This window comes from Lissotriton vulgaris, chromosome 8 (genome assembly GCF_964263255.1).
Source record: "Lissotriton vulgaris chromosome 8, aLisVul1.2, whole genome shotgun sequence".
In the NCBI taxonomy this organism is placed as follows: Eukaryota; Metazoa; Chordata; class Amphibia; order Caudata; family Salamandridae; genus Lissotriton; species Lissotriton vulgaris.
In genome coordinates, this window is record NC_141696.1 from 985,565,122 (window position 1) to 985,588,192 (window position 23,071).

Below are 23,071 nucleotides of genomic sequence, written 5' to 3' on the forward strand. Positions count from 1 at the left end.
GAGAGTTTAAGGGTGAGGTGTTGAGGGTGAGTGAAGTGGTGCAGTGGTGGTAAGTGTTTGTGTGTTGTTTTAGTGTGATAGTGTGTTGAGGGTAAGTGTGGTTGAGGGTAATTGAGGCTGATGTGTTGAGGGTGAGTGAGGGTGAAGTGTTGAGTGTGAGTGAGGATGACGGTGATTGAGGGTGAGGTGGTGAGGGTGAGGGGCTGAAGGTGAGTGAGGGGCTGAGGGTGAGTGAGGGTGAGGCGTTGAGGGTGAGTGAGGGAGAGGTGTTGAGAGTGAGGGTGAGTGAGGGTTTGAGGGTGCGGTGTTGAGGGTGAGTGAGGGTGAGTGAGGGTGAGGTGTTGATGGTGAGTGAAGGTGGGTGAGGGTGATGGTGATGTGTTGAGGGTGAGTGAGGGTGAGGTGTTGAGGGAGAGTGAGGGTGAGGTGTTGAGGGTGAGTGAGTGTAATTGAGGGTGGGTGATGAGTTGAGGGTGAGTGAGTGTGAGTGAGGGTGTGATTGGCAAATGTGAGTGTTTTGCATGTGTGAATTGTTATTTTAATGTAAAGTGTGTTTGTGTTTTTGTATGTTGTTGTTGTAGAATGATGCTGTTGTGGTGGTGTAGAGTGATGTTGGTGTGTTGCTGAGTGATGTTAGTGTGGTGCTTCCTAATGCTGTTGTTGTGATGTGTTGTTCTGTGTTGATGATGAGTTGTGCTGTGTTAGTGTTCAACTATTACCACCACAGCATAACTCATCCCAACAACAGTTGCACTTCTCCCAACAACCTAATTTGTGATGTCCACCAATGCAACACGCAGCAATACCACCTTATCATTCAGCCCCCCCACAGTAACATTGAGCAACAACACAGCATAACTCTGCACCAGCACAGGCGTATTTAGCACAACAACAGTCTCATTCATACATACTACTGTAGTGCGTGCAAGCTACAAAGTATGTGTATTTTGTATATGTTTTTGTAATGTCAAATGGATTGGCTGAATGTTGTATGTGGGTGTGACTATGTTGTATAAATTGAGTGTATTAGTTATAATTTGCCTTTTGTATTGAAAAAATTACCATAGAAGTTGTAAAATTTGTATTCCACACTTTTTTATTTTTGAAAAAAAAACACAAATATTTATTGTTTAACTTTGTACAAAAATAAGATATCCTGGCAACATGCAAATTTTAGTCAGAACATATTTCATCGTCTTTTTCTTTCAGAATCTTTATGATTTTGCCATTACAAAAGACAACTTCAAAAGTTTGTGGCAAAAAATGGACAAGGGCATCCCCGATGTTGTCAACTTCCTCATCTAACATAAACCATTTAATTAAGATCTCGTTTTCGATGGGCATAGATTGATATTCGTCTGTGTTTGTCACTTTTATTGTGATAATACTATTTTCCTCTGTGGTGCTTTCAACACCATAAATTTGAATGTCCATCTTTTCCTCTGGTGGGGCTGTTACCTGTTGAGAGAAAACAAAAGCAACAATTAGTTTTTAAATTTGTATACTTTATGTTTTGTGTAAGGCCTATAGTGGGTGAAAGGGACAGAGTGGTTGAAAGGGACACATTGGGTGAAATGGACTGAGTAGGTGAAAGGGTCCCAGTTGTTGATAGGGTTTGAGTGGGTGATAGGTCGAGAGTGGGTGATAGGTCTAGAGTGGGTGATAAGTCTAGAGTGGGTGATAAGTCTAGAGTGGGTGATAAGTCTAGAGTGGGTGATAGGCCTAGAGTGTGTGAAAGGGCCAGAGTTGTTGAAAGGTCCCGAGTGGGTGAAAGGTCCCGAGTGGGTGAAAGGTCCCGAGTGGGTGAAAGGTCCCGAGTGGGTGAAAGGTCCCGAGTGGGTGAAATGTCCCGAGTGGGTAAAAGGTCCAGAGTGGGTGCAAGGGGCAGAGTGGGTGAAAGGGCAAGACTGGGTGAAAGTCCAAGAGTGGCTGAAAGAGATAATTCCAAAAGGTTTTGTTTGTTGTGCTTACCTCCATTTTGCTATGGCGCGTTGTATTCAATATTTTTTGGCAATTGAATTCATGTACAGTGACATGAGTCAGGGTGACATATTTGCCAAGATGTATTTTAAATAGTGACGCTTCTCTCCACAGTGTCACTTTTATATCATCAGTTGCATCTTTTATTGTAATCGATTTGAGTGGGGTATCTTGCCCATTGATAAACACAGTCTTTGCGTCCTCTTCCTACACAAAAAGTAAGCATTCTATTAAATAGTGACTGTAAAAACACATATTACTAGTGCATTGTATGAAAGGCAATATAATGTATCATATTTAACGACCCAAATGAACATCCTTTCTAAAAGATTGAATTGTTTATTGCAAAAAATGGCTTTGCAGAGACTACTTGTGTTTGTAGTATACACCAAAGCACTGCCATCTTATAGTTTTCAAAACTCGTACTTGCTACATAGTGTGAAGGGTGTATAATTCTATTTTTTTTGAGTTAGTTATTGAAGTTACTAAAGGTGTAATGTGTGTGTAAGTCAACTATGCATTTTTTAAGTAGACATGATGACATGAGTGAGGGTGAGGGTGAGTTATTGAGTGTGAGGTGTTGAGTGTGAGTGAGTGAGGGTGAGGAGTTGATGGGGAGTGAGGGTGAGTGAGGATGAGGTGTTACGTGAGGGTGAGGGTGAATGTAAGTGAGGGTGAGTGAGGGTGAGGGTGAGTGAGGGTGAGAGGGTGAGGGTGAGAGATTGAAGGTGAGTGAGGGTGAGAAGTTGAGGGTGAGTAAGGATGAGGGTGAGTGTGAGTGAGGCTGAGTGAGGGTCATTTAGGGTGAGGGGTTGAGGGTGAGTGAGAGTGAGTGAGTGTTGAGGGTGAGAGATTGAGGGTGATTGAGGTTGAGAAGTTGAGGGTGAGTAAGGATGAGGGTGAGTGTGGGTGAGTGAGGGTGAGTGATTGAGTGAGGGTGAGGTGTTGAGGGTGAGTGAGGGTGAGGGTGAGGCTGAGGTGTTGAGTGAGAGTGAGGGTGACTGAGGAGTTGAGGGAGAAGGGTTAAGTTTTTGAGGGGGAGGTGTTGATGGCTAGTGAGGGTGACTGAGGGTGAGGAGTTGAGTGTGATTGAGGGTGAGTGAGATTGAGTGTGAGTGAGGCATTGAGGGTGAAGTGTTGAGGGTGAGGTGTTGAGGGTGAGTCAGTGTGAGGTTTTGAGGGTGAGTGAGGGTGACTAAGGGTGAGGCATTGAGGTAAACACAGTGTTTGCGTTCTCTTCCTAAACAAAAAGTAAGCATTGTATAAAATAGTGACTGTAAAAACACATATTACTAGTGCGTTGTATGAATGGCCATATAATGTATTATATTTAGCGACCCAAATGAACATCCTTTCTAAATGATAGCAATATTTATTGCAAAAAATGGCTTTGTAGAGAGTACTTGTATTTGTAGTATACAGCAAAGCACTGGCATATTATAGTTTTCAAAACTCGTACTTTCTACATAGAGTGAAAGAGTGTATAATGCGATTTTTTTTAGCTTGTTAATGAAGTTACTAAAGGTGTAATGTGTGTGTAAGCCAACTATGCATTTTTTTAGTAGACATGATGACATGAGTGAGGGTGAGGGTGAGGGTGAGTGATTGAGGGTGAGGTGTTGAGGGTGAGTGAGGGTTAGGGTGAGTGAGGGTGGGGTTGAGGGTGAGTGAGGGTGAGTGAGGATGAGGTGTTACGTGAGGGTGAGTGTGAGTGAGGCTGAGTTAGGGTGAGGGGTTGAGGGTGAGTGAGAGTGAGTGAGTGTTGAGGGGGAGAGATTGAGGGTGAGAAGTTGAGGGTGAGTAAGGATGAGTGTGAGTGTGGGTGAGTGAGGGTGAGTGATTGAGTGAGGGTGAGGTGTTGAGGGTGAGGCTGAGGTGTTGAGGTGTTGAGGTGTTGAGTGAGAGTGAGGGTGACTGAGGAGTTGAGGGAGAAGTGTTGAATTTTTGAGGGGGAGGTGTTGAGGGCTAGTGAGGGTGAGTGAGGGTGAGTGAGTGGGAGGTGTTGAGGGTGATTGAGGGTGAGTGAGATTGAGGGTGAGTGAGGCATTAAGGGTGAATTGTTGAGGGTGAGGTGTTGAGGGTGAGTGAGGGTGAGGTGTTGAGGGTGAGTGAGGGTGAGAAGTTGAGGGTGAGTAAGGATGAGGGTGAGTGAGGGTGAGTGATTGAGGTTGAGGCGTTGAGGGTGAGGCTGAGGTGTTGAGGTGTTGAGTGAGAGTGAGGGTGAGTGAGGAGTTGAGGGAGAAGGGTAGAGTTTTTGAGTGGGAGGTGTTGAGGGCTAGTGAGGGTGAGTGAGGGTGAGTGAGGGGGAGGTGTTGAGGGTGATTGAGGGTGAGTGAGATTGAGGGTGAGTGAGGCATTAAGGGTGAATTGTTGAGGGTGAGGTGTTGAGGGAGAGTGAGGGTGAGGTGTTGAGGGTGAGTGAGGGTGACTGAGGGTGAGGCATTGATGTAAAGACAGTCTTTGCGTCCTTTTGGTAAACCAAAAAAGAACCATTCTATAAAATAGTGACAGTAAAAACACATAGTACTAGTGCGTTGTATGAATGGCAATATAATGTATTATATTTCACGACCCAAATGAACATCCTTTCTACCAGATTGCATTATTTTTTGTAAAAAATGGCTTTGTGGAGAGTACTTGAATTTGTAGTATACCCCAAAGCACTGGCCTATTATATTTCCCAAAACTCTTACTTTCTACATAGTGTGAAACAGTGTATAATGCAACCTTTTTTGAGCTTGTTAGTGAAGTTACTAAGGGCCCGATGTAGGTAAATCCCATTTACCTATTTTGAAATACCGAATCCTACCGATTCGGTATTTCAAAATCGGTAAATGGTATGTAGGTCCCAACATCTGGATTCGTTACCGAATCCTTAACAATTCTTTAATTACCGATTCGGTAAATACCGAATCGGTAATGCCCATTCATTCCTATAGGCTTTGAAGCCCATAGGAATGATTAGGCATTACCGATTCGGTATTTACCGAATCGGTAATTAAAGAATTCACAAGGGTGCAGGGGGTGTCACTTTGACACCCTCTGGCACCCCCAAAACAGGCACAGGTGCCATGTGGCAAGCATACCTGCCCTAAGGGCAGGTCTGCCTGTCACATGACATAGGTGTGCATGCACACATGTGCATGCACACCGGAATCGGTATTTTACCATGGATTTGTATTCCATGGTAAAATACCGATTCTGTAAGCCATGTGCAGAAGGTACATTGCCTACCTACATTGCATTTTCGGTAATTTTACCGAATGGGTAAATATTACCGAATCGGTAATTATTTTACCGATTCGGTACATATTACCGAATCGGTAAATTTATCGATTCGGTAATGATACCGATTCGGTAAAATTACCGAAAATGTCCCCCTACATCTCAATAGCCCTTTACCGATCGGAAACGGCCGAAAATCGGTATTTTCGGCCGATTCGTATCGGTAAAGGGCTACCTACATCGGGCCCCTAAATGTGTAATTTGTGTGTAAGCCAACTATGCATTTTTTTAGTAGACATGATGACATGTTTGCGTTCATACTTCTGGCACATATTGTCCCTGAAACAGTCATAAGACTATTTAGACTTGCAATTTAAAAAAGTAAAAAATACATAAGATATGTCATTTACAATACTAATAAGTCCAACTTTTCAAATGCGAGACAATGGTTTTTTTTTAGTTGACATGATGACATGTTTGTGTTCATACTTACGGCAATTATTGTCCCTGAAACGGTCATCAGACTTTTTAGACTTGCCCGTTTTATTTCCTTGATGGGAGAAGCCGATGGTGCAGGCGGATGCAAAATGTTGTTTGCTTGTTGGATCAGGCCCTCCTCAATTGTCATTGCGGGAAATTTGGTTACTTTAGTTTGCTTTGTAATTAAAATTGTTTTGTTTTTGATAATAAAGTTTCGTATCAGTAGTCCACAGTTAGTTTTAGTTTGCTCATATACATTTTCTTGGTAACAAGTACATTTTATGGTTCCAGTTTTATCTGCTAAAGCCAAATGGAATAAAATTTTCTGCTCTTGTTTAGCATTTTTGTAAGTAGTTTTCCCTGAGCAGTTGATGACATTAACTCTTATGGGTTTCTGGTATGGTTTGTTGTCATCGGTATTAATGTTCATTATTTCTTCAATAGACATCATCTGAAATAGAAAATGTGATATAACATGTTAAATACAAACCCATATTGCTTTATGATCACTGTAATAGCATTCTAAAGTACCATAGTTGTGTAGTTGGTCATTTGTATATATATGATCTAAAATGGATTGGTAGTTAGTTGTGTAACTGTTAATGAGTGGGACACCCCCGCGCCGCACGGCCACCAGCTGCTGCGTGTGCCCCTTGCCTGCCCTCTGCCTCGCTGCTGCCTCGTTTTGCCGATTGCCGGCGGGCGCCGCCGCGGTTGTTTTTGCCCTTGTTTTGTCCAACATTTGTGCCTGTTTGATATAACTTTGGTTTTCTCCTTGTTTTCCTTGTTTTGTCGTGAATTTGTGCCCGTTCTGTATAAATTTTATTTCCCCCGTGTTGTGGTTTCCTTCCTTGTTGTCCGCCTACCTCGCCGCCCTCCGCCCTCCCTTCCCGCCACCGCCGCTTTTCCCCGCCCCTTTTTCTATTCTGTACCCTCCCCGCTCCCGCCTCCCAGCTGCTCCGCCCACCCGCGCACTTCGCCTTAAATGGCGACCGTGCGAACGCGCAGCGGTCACGCGCAGCGGGCGCGCCGATTGTGCGCCGAAGGGGCGCCAAAGGTAAGCCCGTCTACGCCCTTCCGCGACTGGACCGCGCCCAGTGCCAGGACCCCTGGACCTCGAAGACCCCGACCGACCCGCCTGACGTACTCCGCCGCCACCCTCACCGCTCTCAACACCGGCCGACTCCCAGAATGCCATCAAGCCTCTCCACGACGTACCCACGGACCCTTCAGCTGCCACGCCTGCAAGTTCACTTGCATCCGAACCTGCCTCGCACCAGCACCCACCAAGCCGAACACCAGCAGCACCCACCTCAAGTGCATCCTACTCAACACCCGCTCCGTCCACAGACATGCCATCGAACTCTGGAACCTCCTCGACACCACAGCTCCAGACGTTGCCTTCCTCACGGAGACCTGGATGAACGCCTCTTCAGCTCCCGACATCGCCATCGCCATCCCAGAGGGCTACAAGATCGTCCGGAGGGACCGAAACGCCAACCAGATGGGAGGAGGCATCGCCATCATCCACAGGAGCACCATCCGTCTCACGACCAGCACCGACAACTCCCTGACCACCGCCGAACACCTGCATTTCCAGATCCACACCAACCCGAACACCACCCTCAGAGGCACCCTGATCTACCGACCCCCTGGACCACGCACACAATTCAGCGAGGACATCGCCGACTTCGTCAGCCCACATGCCCTCCCCTCCGCTGACTACATCCTCCTGGGAGACCTCAACTTCCATCTGGAGAACAACAACGACCGCAACACCAGCACCCTGCTCGACAACCTCGCCAACCTGGGACTCAAGCAACTGGTGTCCACCCCCACCCACCTCGCCGGACACACACTCGACGCTGTCTTCTCATCCAGCAAGGACATCGACTTCAGCCACGCCACAGAGCTTCAATGGACGGACCACAGCTGCGTCCACTTCACCTTCAAGAAAACAACGACCCACCACCACCAGCAACAGGCCGCCCGCAGAAGCTGGAACAAGATCACAGCAGACCAGCTCGCCACCTCCCTGAGCCAGCACCCTCCTGCCAGCTCAGCGAACCCCAGCCAGGCCGCCGACAACCTCACGAAGTGGATCAGCAACTGCGCGGACGAACTCGCCCCACTGAGGACCCCGCCCAGCAGACCCGGCAGCAAGAAAGCCCCATGGTTCACCGACGAACTCAAGAGCTCCAAGAAGAACTGCCGAGCCCTCGAGAAAGTCTGGAGAAGGGAACCGACACCGGACAACAGGACCTCCTTCAAACTTGCCACCCGGAAACACCACCAGCTGATCCGCGCCGCCAAGAAAACAGCATTCAAGGACCGGTTGGACAACAACGCACACAACTGCAAGGAACTCTTCAACATCGTCAAAGAGCTTTCCAACCCCAGCGCAGGAAACAACGACATCACCCCATCGCAAGACCTCTGCAACTCCCTGGCTTCATACTTCCACAACAAGATCGCGGACATACACAACAGCTTCAACAACCAACCAACGCACACCATGACCGAACAACCACCCCCCACCACCACCCTCCACGCCTGGACCCCGATCAGCACCGAAGACACCATCCGCACGATGAACTCCATCCACTCCGGATCACCGACCGACCCCTGCCCTCACCACGTCTTCAACAAGGCCGACGCTGTCATCGCACCCCACCTGCGAGACATCATCAACACATCCTTCGACACCACCATCTTCCCCGAGAGCTGGAAACACGCCGAACTCAGCGCTCTACTCAAGAAACCAACAGCGGACCCCACCGACCTCAAGAATTACCGCCCCATCTCGCTCCTCCCGTTTCCAGCCAAAGTCATCGAGAAGACCGTCAACAAGCAGATGGCCGCTTTCCTCGAGACGAACGGATCCCTCGACCCCTCACAGTCCGGCTTCCGAGCCAACCACAGCACCGAGACCGCCCTCATCGCCGCCACCGATGACATCCGAGCCCTGATGGACAACGGAGAAACAGCGGCCCTCATCCTCCTGGACCTCTCCGCGGCATTCGACACGGTCTGCCACCGCACCCTAGTACGGCGCCTCAGCAACGTCGGAATCCAGGACAAGGCGCTGGAATGGATCATCTCCTTCCTCGACGGGAGAACACAGAGAGTCCGCCTACCACCGTACAAGTCAGAGGCCACCGAAGTCATCTGCGGCGTCCCCCAAGGATCATCTCTGAGCCCCACCCTCTTCAACGTCTACATGAGCCCCCTCGCGGCCATCGTACGCAAACACAACCTCAGCATAATCTCCTACGCCGACGACACCCAGCTGATCCTCTCCCTGACCAACGACCCCGCCGCCGCCAGAGCCAACCTGCACGAAGGGATGAAAGAGGTAGCCGAGTGGATGACGACCAGCCGCCTGAAACTGAACTCGGACAAGACGGAGGTCCTCATCCTGGGCTCCTCTCCCTCCGCCTGGGACGACTCCTGGTGGCCTCCCGCCCTGGGCACCGCACCCAAACCGACAGACCATGCACGCAACCTGGGCTTCATCCTGGACTCCTCCCTCTCCATGACCAGGCAAGTCAACAACGTCTCCTCGGCATGCTTCAACATCCTACGCATGCTACGGACGATCTTCTGGTGGATCCCCACCGAGACCAGGAAGACCGTCACCCAGGCCCTCGTCACCAGCCGACTGGACTACGGCAACGCCCTCTACGCCGGTACCACCGCCAAGCTCCAGAAGAGACTCCAGCGGATCCAGAACGCCTCAGCCAGACTCATCCTCGACATCCCACGAACCAGCCACATCTCCGGACATCTGAGAGACCTTCACTGGCTCCCCGTCAACAAAAGAATCACCTTCCGCCTCCTCACCCACGCACACAAAGCCCTACACGACCAAGGCCCGAGCTACCTCAACAGCCGAGTCAACTTCTACGCTCCCAAACGCCACCTCCGATCAGCCAACCACGCCCTCGCCGCCGTCCCCCGCATCCGAAGAGCGACTACAGGAGGAAGGTCCTTCTCCTACCTGGCCGCCAAGACCTGGAACTCCCTCCCGACCGACCTGCGCCTGACCCAAGACCACCTCTCCTTCAGGAAGAAGCTGAAGACCTGGCTGTTCGAGCAGTAGCGGCTCCCCCCCCCCCAGCGCCTTGAGACCCTACGGGTATGTAGCGCGCTTTATAAGTGTCACTGATTGATTGATTGATTGATTGATTGACATTGTAATTTTGTTTCAAAGAATCCAAGTAATTGCTTGCTGTTTGCATTTTGTTGAGATACATCCACATTGAAATCCCCTATAATAATCAATTTGTGTGTGGGGTAAAAATCCGTAATATTTGTGATGAAATCAAAAAGAGAAGTTATACTTTTTTGGGGTGGTTTGTATAAAATAATAATAAGGTAATCTGTGTTATCAATCTGTAGAGTAAAATGTAAAATGTCTATCCCTTCAAGTGTCTCATAAATAGGCAATATAAATAAATCTTTTTTGTAGTACATAATCATTCCATGGTTTGTGTTGTATGTATGAAATTTATCAAATATAATGTGATGGTATTGTTCTATCGTGAAATCATTAGCTGTAGCATTTCTTGTAGTGTTGATCTCAGTTAAGCAAATAATGTCTGCTTCTAATATATTCCTATCCGCTACCATAGATGAAAAAATTTTCTGTAGTGATCTTATATTGTGTGCAATGATATTGAAATGTGCACTGTATGTATGTAACTGTGGGATATGTATTTCAAGTGGCATTTCTGTCCTTAATCTGTGCATTTCCTCATTAACTTGTGGATGTACTAAAATTTTACGTTCATCAAAATTGTGTACATATACATTTTGTATTGATTTTGCCCTGCTAATAGCAACATAATGCAAATGATGAATCTTGCTGTTATTAAAGTGTATATAAAGTGGTTCGAGAGTTGCACCTTGTGTGCGATGTATAGTGCGTGCTGATGCTTGGCGTAAAGGAAATTGCTTCCGTATAATGGTAATACATTTTTTAGTGTATTGGAAATGTCTAGCTATAGCATGTATTGGTGTCCATGTATTTTGTATTTGTGAATGAAATAAGTGTTTATATTGTTGTCTGGTTGTTTGTCCTATAGTGGGATTGTCAAATAACAACCAAACAATAATAGGTGTGTTGTTAATCAATTCAACTAATTGTACAACACCAGTTGCGCCATTTGTTAAACCATCATTGACATCCACATTGCAACTTAAATCATAACGAAGTTGTAAGGCAATGTGTAATGTATGTGAAAGGCCCATTGTTTTCTGTGGATCTTTGGGCAGTTGCTTAAGAATAGTTTTTTTCACATTTTCAGACAAATCAGAACTGACGGTATCGCTTGCTACTGTTATGTAGACTGGATAATCTTTGCAATGTTGTTCTAAAACCTTTTGGTTAATTTCATTAACTTCTAGATTAGTTGACATGATATATGGAATTGTTTCTAATAAACTCTCATCAGGTTGTATTTCCCTTTGCTTAATTTGTGAAATATCTTCTTCAGTATGCTTGCCTTCTCTCAATCGGTTTAGTAATTGAGCAAATTGTAGATCTTCTTTTTGGCGCATCATTTTTGTTAATTCAAAAATTTTAAAATGTTCTTTCCATAAGTTAGCACTTAAAGGACCATACATTTGTGTAGAATCCTGAAAAATGTATCTGTCAAATACAGGTTTTAATTGGTAAAAGTCACCAATGGCTAAAATAGAAATTCCTCCGAATGGTTCATTAGATGATTTAATTTCTTGAAGCCTGTTATGTATAAAATTCAACATATTGTGTCCTACCATTGAAATTTCATCAATAATAACAACTCTAACATGCATCATTTCCATTTGTAGAGCAGTTCTATGTTCATGACTCAGTTGTTTATAAGTCAAACTTTGCGACACAGGTATTTTGAAAGTGCTATGCAGTGTTTTGCCATTAATATTATGGGCAGCCTTTCCTGTTGGAGCAGTAAGTAAGATATAAACATTATCAGGATTTTCACCGGCCTTAGTGTTATAGTAGCGTAGTAAAGTTTGATATAGTGCAGATATTACAAAACTTTTCCCAACACCAGCCCCTCCAGTGCAAAAAGTATAGCATGGAGTGCTTGTAGTTTTAAACCAATGCAAGTGATGGTAAACAAATTTAAGTTGTTCTTCCGTTAAGTTTTGCATAAGTTGTTGGTATTTTTCATTGGGTAAAATAACGTTAGTTGAGCTTTGTTCTTCAGTTGTAGTTCTAATTCCTAAATCTAGAGCCAAATCATATCTATTATTATGTTCTGGATTTTGGTCTTCTGTCTGTATATTAACAGTTGGTGATAGAGGAGGTGAAATTACATTTTCATGACACTGTTCATGAATAATGTTTGTAACTTCGCCATGCTGTTTGTTATAGATTTTTAGTTGTGTGTCAACAAATGTTTTAACTTCCAGATACCTATCATAGTAAGTTTCCTTGTTGATTAGTATTTTTTCTTCTTCCCTCCATGGATAGTGCAACATTAATATTTCTCTATAATACTCTTCTGGTTCATTATTTTTGCTAAATCTGCAAAAGCGTATTATTTTCCCTTGTCTGCGCTTATTTAAAGCATAATCATAATTCTGTTTCTGTTGTTCTTTATTTCCGTCACTACATTCTATTTCAAATTCTTCCTCATCTGAGCTGTAAAAGTTTTGTTCTGCAAGTAAATCTTCGCAATCATTTATTTCTTTCCCATGTGTTTTTTTCTTCACATAGTTGAAATTAGCCGCATAGTCTGCTAACGTGCACATCTCTAATGATTGTGGCCGTTTGCAGTACTTAATAATAATATTTTCACATTGAATGTCAGTTGAATTTTCGGGCAAGTTATTAATAGTTTCGATATCACGCATTAAATAAGTTCTTTTCTCTGGACGGCTAGTATTAATAAATACAAATGATCGTGAGCTTTTCCGTAATGGTATTTGAAGAATTAGATATGCTGCTTCTTGAGCACTAATTTCTGTGCAGTTGAGGAATTTGTTTCCTATGTGTTTAAGTTGATCTTTGATATTACTATTGCTTGTTACCTCTTTAGCAGCTTGCGCTAGAAGTTTGCTAATTCCTCTTTGCGATTTACTGATATATGAGATAATATAGACTGCACAAGCATAAGGGTCTAGTATAAACTGCAAGTCTATTTTTGCTCGCCAAGCTTCTAAAAGAGTACTATTGTAGTTATTGATGAAGCATTCGCCTGGTGTTCTTTTAAAAAAAATAGTTGTTTTTTGTAAGCTAGTTTGTATAGAAGTAATATATTCTTTATCATCCATTTTAATGAAGTCTAAAAATTCCTCAAAAGAAAGTGTATTAAAAGTAGTATTATTCATAGCTTCATGTATTATTTTCATATTATCTTGCCATTGCTTATTTGTCTCCTCAAGTGTTAATGGCTCTAATATGAGCGTTCTTGACATTGGATATTTTGGATATTGATATTTGCATGTCCGTTGCTGTTTACGTCTGCAATTTTTGGTGTGACCATGCCTTTGTAGATTTATTAACGGTTGTAAAACAGGGTTCTCAGACTTATGACAAGTGATATATTTGTCAATAAAGCTATTGACTTCTTCCACTGGTGAAACACCATACAATGGTGCTTTGTTTACCCAGAGTAATGCATGTATATGTGGAGAACCTCTTTGTTGGAATTCGACTCTGTAAAAGTAGTCTACTATTTCCCCAATTGGATTAGTGCCATTCAGCAAAACACAATTAAAGAATTTCCTAACTTGATAGTCAAACTGTCTTGCACATGTTATTGGATCTTCTTGTATTAATTTACTTTTAGTTTCCCAAGACATGTTTAAGAATTCTTCCTCTGTACATTCCTTTAAGTTTCTAACTCTCAATAGTATATTTATTAAATGGTGCCATTTTGTTTCAGCAGCAGATAAAGTCAAAAAGAAAGTGGGTATGCCAAGTTGCCTTATCATTGCAAAAATATCTTTTTTGCAACCTTCCCAATATGGAGGTGAACTGCGTATAGTTTTTAATACTTTGTAACCCTCATTAAACTGTAAAACATTGGCAATATTACATTTAATGTCTTTAGCAGTTATTTTATTTCCATCTGTAAAATGTTTTCTGATGGAAATGTTGATTTTACCATGGATCTGCTTAATATGTAATTTCTTCAGTTTAAAAAACACATTAGTAATAGATTTAGCGACTCTTCTATCATAACTCCTTAACTCTGCTTGGCAAATAGTACTATAATGTACCGGTATGTGTCTTTCCTTATTGTTAGGCCTTCGTTCACCACAAAAAATAGTAGGGAAAGCCAAAAACTCTGAATCTTTATCCTCATATAAACCTCTTGGCGTGTTATGTTCAGCTGGAGCGAAACTTAACACATTCAGCGAATTACTAGTAATAGTTTCATTTGTTAACATAGTATCCAAATTCCCAGCTTCTATGTTGTCAGAACTATCAGATGAATTGTTTGTCTCAGAAGTCTCATTGTGAGATTCTATTTCTGGAGGTATATACTCCCAGTCAGGGTTAATCGTAACACCATATTCATTAAACATTGTACTATTTTTAGCTAGCCATGTAGCTGCCTTTTTTACTGTATTTGGTCTAATATTCTCATAATGTGTATATGATTTATAGATTAATTTCCTTTTTAATTTCACTGGGATTGTCATGGCGTCATTAATTTGCCTTGGTAAAATTGTAACAGTTGTCATAACATCTGCAGGTACATTAACTACTGCACCTGATAATGATTTTTGAAAACCGCGTGGCAGACTCCGAATTTGTAAGAATGGTATCCTAGGTGAAACTAATCTTTCTTCTAAATCATATAATTCTAATTCAACTGGTACATTTGGGAAGCCCATGCCATTTACAATAGAACATGGTGGTATTTTGTTTTTGCGAATGTAATAATAGCAAGTCTTACAAATAAAATTGGTTTTCTTGTTACTAATGTTACACTTGTTGAAAATTTCGGATTGGCTAACACTGCGTATATTTAGCAACGTTTGTTTATGCCACAGTTGATTGCAAAGAGTACAAATGTACTCTGGCCCATGCAATATTTCCCGGTGGAATTTGCGAATGATTGTATGGATTTGTTTACCTCGTTTCTGTCTTTGGCCCTGCGTGAATATGGGTATGTTATTATCAGTAGCACTTAGTTGACTGTTGGTAATGTCTTCTTCAGCTGTATTAACTTTTTTTCTTTGTACAACTTTAGTTGGACATGTACTTGAATCCCTTTTTCTTTTCCGAGACTGTTTATTTGTTCCCTGTATAGCTTTACTATTACCTGGTAATTGTGCTAAATGATTAGTATTGCTATTCCCTCCCTTACTTTTATTCAGTAAATCATCAGAAGACATTGTTGTTGATGTTATAGTCTGATTAGGAGTACATTCAGTAGTATGTACCCAAATTTTTCTTTCTTGCGGTAGGTGACTATTTTTTTTGTGCACAGTAAGTGCTTTTGTAAAGGATTTCCTTTTAATGACTTTTATATCTATTGGTGTTAATTCAAATTGGACACATTGCTCAGCCTGATGTGTAAAGTTATATGCTAGTTTCATAACATATTGAATTAGCCCTTCAAAAGAATTAAATGCAATTGTAACACATGTTCCGTTTGAATGAGGCATGCCTTCATGGTCCCTACTATGTGAATCAAATACAAAGTATGATTGCATATGTTTGAAAATAGCTATTACATAAACATTCATACAAAGTAGAACACCACAGTGCTTATTAATAGTAACATTTAATGCTGTGCTAATATCTGGGTAGGCTTTATCAAAACGTTTAAGGACATCACCGTAGTAAGCATTCCGTAGCAAAAGTGAATATATCTCTTGATTGTGGTCTATATACCTTGGCAGGTCATCTGGATGCATAAGTGTTTCTTTGTTAATAGAATGCATTTGTAGATATAAAGCGTCCCCACGGTCCATTATATAATGCAGATCATTAGAGTTCCAAGTAGTTACTGGCTTGCATTAATTGTGCAAGACAGCAAAAGCACTATTTGGTAAGCATTGCTTACCTTGTGATTTGCTATTAAATTTGCTATTCCCTTGATGGTAACTTGCTTTCAAGCATCTCTGCATCTTATAAGTTATACTGAAATGTTTTTATCAACAAATGTAAATTAAGAAGGTTTGTGAAGTAACAAATTTTTTTGGGGACTGTAAGGTATGAACTTTTTACAAATTTTAAACTAAGTGGCAAAGTAGTATTTACCTTAACTTCTGTTTCTTTTGTTGTTGTTTTAATAATCTGAAAGGAGAAAAAAAACATAATGGTTAGAATATATCTTTTCGAATTCTTCCCGTAAAGGCCACATTAGCATGTAAATAGTCTTTTAAAGACCTGTTAAGAGCTCTAGTGCTGCTGTGAGTGTATGCGCCACGGCTGGCACACAGGCAGGGTGAGATGATAGAGGGAGAGAGAGGGAGTGGGAGGAAAAGGGGGACAGAGAGAGAGTGAGTGAGTGCGTGAAAAGTTAATACTGAGAGACGTAAAAAAATGTGTGTGTGTGTTATCTTGTAACTTGGACTGGTTAATGTGTTGCATTGAATCTGAGAATGAATGCGGTGTGCGTGTAATATTGAAAGTGTACCCAGTTAGTGTGCAAGTAATGTACAAAGACAGAAAGGGAGGGAAATGCCGAGGGAGTAAAAGGGAGGGAGAGTGAGGGAGATGGAGAGTGAGGGAGAGGGAGGGAAAGTGAGGGAAAGGAAGGAAAATGGAGTGAAAGGAAGGGAAAGGGAGTGAGAGGGAGAGTGATAGGAAGGGAGACGGGGATGGAGGGAGGGAGAGAGAGGGGGAGGGAGACAGAGGGATTAACAAAGTTAGAGTGAGAAAGAGGAAGGCAGGAGAGAGGGAGGGGGAGCTAGAGAGGGAGAGAGAGGGTGAGTGTGGGTGAGGGGTTGAGGGTGAGTGAGGGTGAAATGTTGAGGATGTGAGTGTGAGGGTGAGGTGTTGAGTGTTAGTGAGGTGAGGTGTTGAGGGTGAGGGTGAGTGAGGGGGAGGGGTTGAGGGTGAGTGAGGGTGAGTGGTATTGAGGGTGAGTGAGGGTGAGGGGTTGAGGGTGAGGGATTGAGGGTGAATGAGGGTGAGGGTGAGGGTGATTGAGGGTGAGGGGTTGGGTGAGGGTGGGTGAGGGTGAGTGAGGGTGAGGGGTTGAGGGTGAGTGAGGGTGAGGCGTCGAGGGTGAGTGAAGAGTTGAGGGTGAGGCATTGAGGGTGAGGGGTTGAGGGTGAATGAGGATAAGTGAGGGTGAGTGAGGGTGAGTGAGGATGAGGTGTTGAGGGTGGGTGAGGGTGAGTGAGGGTGAGTGAGATGAGGGAGGGTGAGTGAGGTGTTGAGGGTGAATGAGGGTGAGAGTTTGAGGGTGAGTGAGGGTGAGGGTGAGTGAGGGTGATGGTTTGAGGGTGAGTGATGGTGAGGGTGAGTGAGGATGATGTGTTGAGGGTGAGTGAGCATGAGGGTGAGTGAGCATGAGGTTGAGTGAGGGTGAGTGTGAGTGAGGGTGAGTGAGGGTGAGGGGTTGAGGGTGAGTGAGGGTAGGTTAGGCTTAGAGATTGAGGGTGAGTGAGGGTGAGAAGTTGAGGGTGAGTAAGGATGAGGGTGAGTGTGGGTGAGTGAGAATGAGGTGTTGAGGGTGAGTGAGGTGTTGAGGGTGAGTGAGGGTGAGGGTGAGGCTGAGGCTGAGGTGTTGAAGTGTTGAGTGAGAGTGAGGGTGAGTGAGGAGTTGAGGGAGAAGTGTTGAGGGTGTGTGTGTGAGGTGTTGAGGGCTAGTGAGGGTGGGGGAAGTGTTGAGGATGAGTGAGGGTGAGTGAAATTGAGGGTGAGTGAAATTGAGGGTGAGTGAGGTGTTGAGGGTGAGTGAGAGTGAAGTGAGGGTGAGTGAGGGTGAGGGGTTGAGTGAGGGTGACTGAGGGTGACTGAGGGTGAGTGAGGGTAAGTGAGGGTGAGTGAGGATGAGCGTGAGGGTGGGTGAGGGTGAGTAAGGGTGAGTGAGGCTGAGGGTGAGGGAGGGTGAGGGAGGGCGAGGGGTTGAGGGTGAGTGAGGGTGAGGTGTTGAGGGTGAGTGAGGGTGAGGCATAGAGGGTGAGTGAGAATGAGGGTGAGTGCGGGTGAGGGTGAGGCGTTGAGGGTGAGTGAGGGTGAGGGTGAGGGAGGGAGAGGCGTTGAGGGTGAGTGAGAGTGAGGGTGAGGTGTTAAGGGTGACTGAGGGTGATGCGTTGAGGGTAAGTGAGGGTGAGGGTGAGTGAGGGTGAGGGGGAGTGAGGGTGAGGTGTTGAGGGTGAGTGAGGGTGAGGCGTTGCGGGTAAGTGAGGGTGAGTGTGTGTGAGGCTTCAAAAAATAACGACCCCCTTAAAGTAGTGTCGTTATTTGTATTAGGAAAATAGTTGAGAATTGCTGAGGATGTGGGACTTGAATGTGTCTGTGGGTAGTTTTAAAAGCTGGAATTGTTGTTGGGGATGGAGAGGGAGTGAGTGTGTGCATGAAGAGTTAATAGTGAGAAACGTACCGAAAAATGTGTGTGTGTGTCATCGTGTAACTTAGATTACTTACTATATTGCATTGAATATGAAAATGAATGCGGTGTGCGTGTAATATTGAAAGTGTACCCAGTTAGTGTGCAAGTAATGTAGAAAGATAGAGAGGGAGTAAAGGGGAGACAAATGGAGAGTTATGTACAAAGACAGAGAGGAAGGGAAAGTTAGGGAAAGGAAGGGAAATGGAGGGAGAGGAAGAGAAAGGGAGTGAGATGCAGGGTGATAGGGAGGGAGACGGAGAGGGAGGGAGAGAGGGAGAGAGAGAGAGGAGGAAGAAGAGAGGGGGAGTGAGACAGAGGGAGGAACACAGTTAGAGTGAGACAGAGGAAGACAGGAGAGAGGGAGGGGGAGCTATAGGGAGGGAGAGAGAGCTATAGAGATGTAGGGAGACCGAGAGAGAAAGAGAGCGAGAAAATTATGTGTATGCCGGGAGGGCTCAGTGCACGAAGCCTTCGGCTGCAGGGTCCTGTGATTAACCTCATGGTCAGTTTTATGTTGTTGCTGTAGCCCCGACCCTTAACCACTAACCCTGCCCCCACCGATGCGGTCCTTGGACACAAAGTAAACAGTAAATTTTGCCCCTGCGAGAAAGATTGTGAGTAGCCATGTAATAGAGGGTGTGGGCGAAAGTCCCCTTGATCGTGGATTGTGTGTATGAAAAGTTTGTTGTGGTGTGGCGAAGTGTTGCGAACGGATTATGGCTGTACTATTCCCCCTAATGTTCCAATGTGCCTGTGAATAATGTAGTAAGTGTAAGGTCAAGTTTTTTTTTTGGTAGGCAGCTAATCCTGGCTAATGTGTTATTGGATGTGTGCTTGTGAAAATGTAATACTAGTAGTTGTACGAGCGGCTGTTTTCGTGTGTCAGCTTGTAATTTGGATTACTAACTGTGCAAGTAAAGCTGCGAATGAATGCATTCTGCGTAAATGTTGTAAAGTGTTGCCTGTTTGCGTGCAAATTAATGTGCAATTAGAAGTTCTGACTGAAAGTTTGGTGCTGTAGTGGCGAAGTGCTATGATCTTACATTGCGTAGGAGTTGCACGTGCTGTATAAGGGTGGCAGTCAGTGTTTTGCCTAATGTGACAGGGTGTGTGTGATTAGTGTGCTATAGAGAGGGAGGGAGACCAAGAGAGAAAGAGAGCGAGAAAATTATGTGTATGCCGGGAGGGATCAGTGGACGAAGCCTTCGGCTGCAGGGTCCTGTGATTAACCTCATGGCCAGTTTTATGTTGTTGCTGTAGCCCCGACCCTTAACCACTGACCCTGCCCCCACCGATGCGGTCCTTGGACACAAAGTAAACAGTAAATTTGGCCCCTGAGAGAAAGATTGTGAGTAGCCATGTAATAGAGGGTGTGTGTGAAAGTGCCCTTGTTCGTGGAATGTGTGTGAAAATGTTGTTGTGGTGTGGCGAAGTGTTGCGAACGGTTTATGGCTGTACTATTCTCCCTAATGTTACAATGTGCCTGGGAATAGTGTAGTAAGTGTAAAGTGAAGTGTTTATTTTTGTAGGCCGCAAATCCTGGCTAATGTGTTATTGGATGTGTGTTTGTGAAAAGGTAATACTAGTAGTTGTACGAGCGGCTGTTTTCGTGTGTCAGCTAGTAACTTGGATTACTTACTGTGTGCCAGTAAAGCTGCGGGTGAATGTTGTGAAGTGTAGCCTGTTTGCGTGCAAATAAATGTGCAATTTGAAGTTGTGCCTGAAAGTTTGGTGCTGTAGTGGCGAAGTGCTATGATCTTAGATTGCGTTGGAGTCGCACGTGCTGTATAAGGGTGGCAGTCAGTGTTTTGCCTAATGTGACAGGCTGTGTGTGATTAGTGTAAGATGCAGCTCTGTTCACTCTTGAGTCCGATCATCCTGTTTACTGTCTTGCTATGAAGCTGTCAATGAAAGCGTAATGAGTGTTCTAATGTGGTCGCACTCAATTCGGCGTGCGTGTGATATAGTATGTGTTCTTAACAGTGTGTGCGTGAAAAGTTAATACTAATAGATGTAAAAAAAAGGGTGCGTATGTGTCATCTTGTAACTTGCACTGGTTACTGTGTTACATTTAATCTGAGAATGCAAGCGGTATGCGTGTAATATTGAAAGATAATCTGACAAGGTGTGTGTGAGTAGTGTAAGCTGCAGCTCTGTTCACTGTTCAGTCCGATCATCCTGTTTACTGTATTGCTGTGAAGCTGTGACTAAAATCGTAAGGAGTGTTCTGTTGTGGTTGCACTCAATTCGCCGTGCGTGTTATATAGTATGTGTTCTTAACCGTGTGTGCGTGAAAAGGTAATAGTAACCGACGTAAAAAGAAGGTGTGTGTGTCATGTTGTAATTAGGAGTAGTTAGTTACTGTGTTGCATTAAATATGAGAATGAATGCGGTTTGCGTGTAATATTGAAAGTGTACCCAGTTAGTGTGCAAGTAATGTATGTAGTTGAAATTGTGAAGGAAATGTTCCTGGGAGTGTGGCGAAGTGTTATGATATGAGATTGCGGCCGAATGTTCCGAAAGTAGTTCGCATGGTGTAACGGGGATGTTTGTTCCTATGCATGTGAATGTGATAATGTGTGTGCGCTTTTGTGTGTTAGGTGCAAGGTGAAGCTGTGGGTACTGTTGCTCTTGTTGATAGTGTCAAGTAACTTGAAGTTGTGCTTGCAATCAATATGTCGTGATTGTAATTTAGTAAGTCTTTTTAGTTGTGTGTGCGTGAAAAGGTAACACAAGGAGATGTACGAGAGGGTGTGTGTCAAACTTATGTTGTGCCTTGAATTATTGGAAGAAATGTTCTGTGTGGCGAGTCGGAGTGTTAGGAACGGAAGTAAAAATTGTGTAGAAGAGTGAACAGTTGGCTGTACTTACATGATATATGTTGGTGCGCAGTTTCTTTCCCCCTATCAAGGAAATGTTGAAAGCGTACGAATAACCTACAAGATATAACGATAAAAAAAACAATATGTATCGGTTGGTTTAAACAAAGGTATGACCTGTTTGAGAAATTACGTAGTCCTTTGCTAAGTATTACCATAGAAAATGTAGATTTGCAAACAAACATGTCGCACAATAATTTAACACAGGTGCAATGTTGATATAGTAACCGTTCTAATAAACGCAAGTAAATTTATCAATACTGTCCCTTAGATGTATAGAAATAAAACTTGCATGCACTTACGTTCTAAGATTGAATGGCGTAATTTTTCAGTGGCTGTTGGTCGATAGCAGCAAGTACAGCGCCGTTCTGTAAGTCGAAGTTCTGTCCTCGCAGGTAAAAAGAGAGTATGACTTAAAGTGACCCGTCCCTCTGCTTAAATAGGGGGTAACGATGCAAGAATCTTTTTTTTTTTTTTGGTTTAAGAAAGGATCAAAGCTTTTAGTCCTTCCCTTGCCCCAAGGAAAAGTCACACTAGCTGATGTGCGCGACTTGGAAGTGTGAATGTCTGAATGTGTATGCAGATGGAGTTTCGACATTGGCGCGACAGTAGACTTCCCTGGGCAACTCCCTTAAGCGCACATAAGATTTTGCTCGGAACTGACAAAGCAAAGGGCCTTTTTTTTTTACGTTAGTGTAATTGGACTTCAACTGTCTGCTCGAAGTTACACTTAAAAATGGCATATATAAAGCATCCAAAGTATACAAAGTTTCACTTTTAAACATACAACTCTTGTAATATACTGGCTCAAAGTTGTGGCGTTTATGTTTAGTATGAAAATACTGAAAATTGCTGCGGATGCGTCCATTAATGTGTGTGTGGCAACGTGAAAATACAGTGGGTGAATGAGAAAGATGGTCGATGATTTTGTTTGGCAAAAAAGAAATGTAAAGACAGGTGTGGCGAAATGTTATGAGCTGATACATGGTGCTGAATGGGTCAGAGGCCGGATGCAATATTTGCCATAAAAGTTGTGTTCTTCGTTTTATTATGAAAATCGTGAACATTGCTGCGTAAGTGGCCCTTAAATGTGTCTGTGGGTAGTTTTAAATGCTAGGATAATTTTGGCTGTGTGTGTACGTGTTGTAAATACAGAATTTCGCTGCGGGTGCGTCCCTTAATGTAAGTCTTGTAATATACAGGGTCAAAGTTGTGGCGTTTATGTTTAGTATGAAAATACAGAACATTGCTGCAGATGCCTCCATTAATGTGTGAGTGTCACCGTAGAAATACAGTGGGAGAATGAGAAAGATGGTCGATGATTTTGTTTGCCAATACATAAATGTAGAGACAGGTGTGGCGAAATGTTATGAGCTGATGTATGTTGCTGAATGGGTCAGAGGCTGGATACAATATTTGCCATCAAAGTTGTGTTGTTAATTTTAATATGAAATTCGTGAGCATTGCTGAGGATGCGGCCCTTGAATGTGTCTGTGGGTAATTTTAAATGCTAGGAATGATGTTGGTGTGTGTGTACGGCATGGTATGTAAACTATAGGAGTTTTGTTAAGAAAACATAACGTTTCCAGACGCCATTTTCTCCTTTACTGTAATTCGACTTGAACTGTCTACTCAAAGTTACCCTTAAAAATGGCATGAGGGGTTGAGGGTGAGGATGAGTGAGGGTGAGGCTGAGGTGTTGAGTGTGAGTGAAAGTAAGAGTGAGGGTGAGTGAGGGGTTGAGTGTTAGTGAGGGTGAGGTATTGAGGGTGAGTGAGGGGAAGGGTGATTGAGGGATTGAGAGTTAGTGAGGGTGAGGGGTTGAGGGTTAGTGATGGTGAGGTGTTGAGGGTGAGTGAGGGTGAGGGGGAGGGGGAGGGGTTGAGAATAAGTGAGGTGTTTAGGGTGAAGTGTTGAGGGTGTGGGTGAGGGGTTGAGGGTGAGGGAGGGTGAGTGAGGGTGAATGGTTGA

General features: G+C 43.9%; 1 protein-coding gene across 1 annotated transcript; it reads right to left on the reverse strand.

Moving 5' to 3' along the window:
* Positions 1-1,134: 1,134 nt before the first annotated feature.
* On the reverse strand, positions 1,135-21,150 carry LOC147698216 (uncharacterized). Its single transcript, XM_086933409.1, has 5 exons — positions 21,093-21,150; positions 15,917-15,952; positions 5,699-6,136; positions 1,972-2,187; positions 1,135-1,458 (listed from the first exon to the last, which is right to left on the reverse strand). Exons 3-5 carry the CDS (start codon positions 6,134-6,136, stop codon positions 1,174-1,176), a joined length of 939 nt encoding a protein of 312 aa, XP_086789535.1. The 5' UTR covers positions 15,917-15,952; positions 21,093-21,150; the 3' UTR covers positions 1,135-1,173.
* Positions 21,151-23,071: the final 1,921 nt, after the last annotated feature.